The 4,801-nt window shown below is 37.5% G+C and overlaps 1 protein-coding gene across 1 annotated transcript; it reads right to left on the minus strand.

Moving 5' to 3' along the window:
• Positions 1–725: 725 nt before the first annotated feature.
• LOC112072922 (GTPase IMAP family member 9) lies at positions 726–3,589 on the minus strand. The gene is made up of 2 exons (XM_024140300.2): positions 3,468–3,589; positions 726–1,993 (listed from the first exon to the last, which is right to left on the minus strand). The coding sequence occupies exons 1-2, from the start codon at positions 3,490–3,492 to the stop codon at positions 927–929; spliced, it is 1,092 nt and encodes a 363-aa protein (XP_023996068.1). The 5' UTR covers positions 3,493–3,589; the 3' UTR covers positions 726–926.
• Positions 3,590–4,801: the final 1,212 nt, after the last annotated feature.

Below are 4,801 nucleotides of genomic sequence, written 5' to 3' on the forward strand. Positions count from 1 at the left end.
TGACCTGACCAGGGAAAACTCCAGGCCTTAGTTATAGACCTCAAGGTTTTCCTAATCAGGTCACTTGGTCAGGAAAAGGTCCCGGCCATATTTATATAATATTAACTGATATGAGGGACTTTAAAAGGTTTATGACTATATGGCTATAGCTATTAACATTTATAACCAGTCCTAACCAGTTAATCTGGCTAGTAATCTGTAGGAAAGGAAGAGGAGGAAAGATAAATAAGACTATTGGGAAGTAGCCAGTCACACTCAACTGTACTGGCCAGAGAGTCTCTTTATAACTTCACTGTTTAAACATCATGATTTACAGAGTCTGGACAACTGTGTGCATCCATCTAAAGAATTCCACTGTTCTGTCCCATATTGATGATGTCATAATGACAATGGTGTGAACACCGACCCATATGTCCATGGAACGACCGAGTCATGGAGTGTAATGCACTGAATGAAGACGTTTTGAATTTTTTGTTGTTGATTAAAACATATTTTATCTATAATGCCAATGCATGAAAACTACCCTGAAATCACGTATGTAGCTAATTACCAGCTTTAATAAACTGTCATGATGATTATTTGWGTTATTTTAAGAAAATGTCCTCATTGAATATAAATGAAAACATTGAATGTAATCTATTGTAGCTGGCATTTGTATAAATTGTCATTACATAATGTTTACTATTGACATAAATGGAAACAATCACAGACACAGCAGAGCCAGGTTAAATGTCATAAAGCTTTATGTAAGCTATAGAATATACATCTATAGAAGTCAATGGGTCCACAGTTACAGACTATAACATTAGAATGGCAACAGAGTACACTGTATGTAGATGCATTCAATGCAATGCAATACAATTGTAATTACAATTACATTCAATGTGACTAAGCTTGGGACTCTCGAACAGCATTGTTTCAGATGTTCATTGTATACTGCAAGCCCCTTTTAGTGCTTTGCCCACTTTTTTCAAATAACTTGTTATAAAGCCATTTTCTCCTTCAGCTCTCTCTCTTGCCTCCCTTTCATGTTTTTCTCTCACCTCCTGTATTTCTTTATCTTTAGCCTCTTTTTCCAGTTTCAGTTTCTCCAGTTCTTCCTCCCTGATTCTCTGACCTTGTATCTCTCTCTGGATCCTCTCATTCCTCTCTTTAATCGCTTTCTCATGAGCCTCTTGTGTATCTGTCTTCAGTTCATTCTGTCTGCGTTTCTGCTCTTCGTTCTCTCTCAGGATCCTCTCATTCTTCTCTTTAAGCTCTTTTTCCCGAGCCTCTTGGATAATTTTTTCTTTCTTCAGTTTCTCCTCCTCTCTGCGTATCTTCTCTTCATTCTCTCTCAGGATCCTGTTCTTCATCTCTTCAATCGCTCTCTCAGCCTCCTGGAACATCTCAGTGGTGTAGTGGCTTCCTCCATTCATCTTCACCATCTTGTCTATCTTCTCAAGCAGCTCAAAGACCTGGGAAGGATTCTTATCTTTGTTGTTGAAGACATGATATCCCCCACTGCATTGGGAATGTAAACTATGCAGATCTGGATTTTCAAGCAGTAACTGTTCAATTGTTACATCATCATCATCAAGAAGGTCTCCATGTGTGAAGAGAACCATGGTGTATTTCGATGCTTCATCACCAAATAATCTCTGAATTATCTCCACAGTTTTCTGCTCCTCTTCAGTGAATCTTCCCAGCTGGATCACAACCAGGAACACATGGGGACCAGGTGCAGAGAAAGAGATGCATTTAGCAATCCTTTTCAGTGACTCCTCATTGGAAAATGAAGTATCAAACAACCCTGGGGTGTCAATAACAGCTACACTTTGCTCACCCACCTTCCCTCTTCTCTTGTCACAGTTTTTTGTCTGAGAAATAGAGGACATTTTTGATGGGAAAGCTTTATTCCCTAGAATGGTGTTTCCTGCAGCACTTTTCCCAGCTCCTGTCTTCCCGACCAGAACAATGCGGAACTCCTCATTTTGTGTAAGCAGTTGGATTCCTGTTGGATAACAAGAACACTTGTTACATTTTTAAGAGGTCTAGACTTCATGTACTGCTTGTTAGCACATTTTGAGTAATGGCAAAAACAATTTGTTTCACACTTCTTCTTAACACAAAGCAGTACTTCATGGTCTGCACAAAATAATCTGTGAGCATCGCCTCTACAGATGCAGGATCTTAATTTTAGCCTGTTTGCTACAGTAGGAAAAAAGTCCTGCAGCAATAGGAAATGTGAATTATTATATGGATTATAATAAATGGGCATTTTTGTCGGGGTTGACATATTGTTCGTTAGGGAAAATCAAGTCTGAACTTTCAAAGTGGACATTAGAACCTTTAGAGTACTTAAAACGCGAATCCAATACAATTTTGCAATTGCTGCTGTGCAGGAAAACCTTCAGCATCAAAATATTTATCAAATTAAGATCCTACATCTGTATGTGCTAAACTGTTTTTATGCCATTATAATTTTTTTGCTAAGTTGACTCTGATCAAACACCAAGCAATCTCTTGGTTTTAATATATAAATAATGGCCACAGCACAAAAATACATGTAAAATCCATGTGTTCCTTTTTAGAATCATTACAGCAGGTGAGAAAGAGAATGAAAGATAGAGAAGGTCGTGCTCTAAAACAGTCATATACAATAAGCGCTTACAAGAATAAAAACAAAATGTTAGTTATTGTCACGTTCCTGACCTGTTTTCTGTTAGTTTGTGTATGTGTTAGCTGGTCAGGACGTGAGTTTGGGTGGGCAGTCTATGTTTTCTGTTTCTATGTTGGTTAATGGGTACCTAATATGGTTCTCAATTAGAGGCAGGTGGTTTTCATCTCCTCTGATTGAGAATCATATTAAGGTAGGTGGTGTCACATTGTTTGTTTGTGGGTGGTTGTCTCCTGTGTCTGTGTTTGCTGGACCATACGGGACTGTTTCGTTCGTTCGTTCGTTCGTTCGTCGTTTTGTTTTGTAGTAAGTACTTGTTCGTTCGTTCTTCGTGTTTCATGTAAGTTCGTGGTCCAAGTCTGTCTACATTCGGTTTGTTATTTTGTTTAGTTGTCAAGTATAGTTCGTTTTGTCTTGTTAAATAAATTCATTATGTCAAATCACAAAGCTGCATTTTGGTTCGATCCCTGCTCCTCCTCTTCGGATGAAGAGGAGGAGGAACGCCGTTACAGTTATGAATGTAAAAAAATAAAGACTTACCTAAAGTATTAATAAAACATGTTTCAACTTTTAAAAAAAATATGAGTTACTCCACTGACTTGTACATTATAATGTAACTAATAATGTTAACATTTTGTGTCAACTTGACAAAGAAACAAAAGCAGTGGAGTAATATAAAATAATGCTCCCCACTGCTGTACATCATTATATTTCTAGAGCACATGAAGTTCAAAGGAAAAAGCACATAAAAAAACAAATCAATACCATTGACTTGAGTTCCCATCTTTATAAACTAAAGGCTACTCACCAGACTGAGACTCTTTGCTGTTCATGTTTGCAGTGAAGATCTGTCAGTATCAAGCACTGTGTGAGAGTAGTAGTAGTAGAAGTAGTTTCTGTGCTCCTAAAAGGATACTAAAGAGATACAGTGTGAGAGTGGGTCTTCCCACTTGTTTTATACAGGATCTCTCAGGTGCCCACGCCCTGACACACCCACAGGCTTTCTCTTAGCTTTCATACAATTTCTGAAATCCTTTCCCACTAGTTATGGCTGTAATACAATAGAAATGTTTTGACTGGTCTAATATTTAACTATTCAGTCAAGTCAAATCGTAATGAACTAGTAATCGGCAGTATGTTTGGACTACTATGTTTGGACTACTAATTGAGGCCGAATATATTCAACATGTTTGAACATTTTCGGGATGCCGTAGGTGCTCGTAGAGTGCCCGGGAGCCTATGGGAGCCATCATCCGCAAATGGGTTATGTGCTTACACTTTACGAGACTGTGGCATTATGTTTTACTCTGGGTTTGATCTAAAGATTTGGTAAAATGCGCCGGGAGCTGATCAGGAACCTGTAGATCGTACTAAAAACGTGTAGTGTCTGCCCGGCTTTAGTTTCACATATTGTTACTCAACAAGTCACACCTTAAGTGACCTCATTTGCTATAGTCTATAGATTGGGTATTGAAAGCCCCACATTGTGAATAATAATAGTTCTATTGACAATACTAATAATATACTAATACTAATAATACCTTTATTTGTAAAGCAATTTTCATATACTTCAAAATGAAAAGCACAAAGCAAACAATAACAACATGGAAGATTAGTAGGCTTAACTATATGCCACCGTTAGTGTAATGAATATACAGGAAAAAGGCTGCTTCCTCTAAGTCAAGTGGTGTTACAGAACATGTGTATTTGCATTACAACTTCCTGCCCCCTGACACATAACGTTTGTATTGTCTCATACTAAATGATTGTTCATTTCTCTTTACTGATGATGTCTACCTATACACCCTCCACTATCTGTCTTTGGACAGTGATGCTAAATTGTTACATTTGGCTCTGTACTAGAGCATTTTGGATTTGAGATCAATGTTCATATGAGGTGACAGTATAGAATGTCACCTTTAACTTGAAGGTATTTTCTTACATATCTGAATTACCATTTAGAAAATGAAAGCACCTTAGAGATCTAGTCCCATCATTTGTAAACGTCATAAGTATTTAATCAAATTTCACTTATAGTGTACCAAAGTAGTAAAAAACATAGTATTTGGTACCATATTCCTAGCACTCAATGACTACATCAAGCTTGTGACTCTACAAACTCAATGCCTTTACAGTTTGTTG

Source organism: Salvelinus sp. IW2-2015, unplaced genomic scaffold (genome assembly GCF_002910315.2).
Source record: "Salvelinus sp. IW2-2015 unplaced genomic scaffold, ASM291031v2 Un_scaffold2088, whole genome shotgun sequence".
Classification (NCBI taxonomy): Eukaryota; Metazoa; Chordata; class Actinopteri; order Salmoniformes; family Salmonidae; genus Salvelinus; species Salvelinus sp. IW2-2015.

Excerpts from the sequence above, each read along its gene's own strand:
- LOC112072922 (XM_024140300.2), bottom strand. The coding sequence starts at position 3,492 with ATGAACAGCAAAGAGTCTCAGTCTG. Across the intron at positions 1,994-3,467 it reads CAGCAAAGAGTCTCAGTCTG|GAATCCAACTGCTTACACAA; the intron begins GTGAGTAGCCTT and ends GTTATCCAACAG.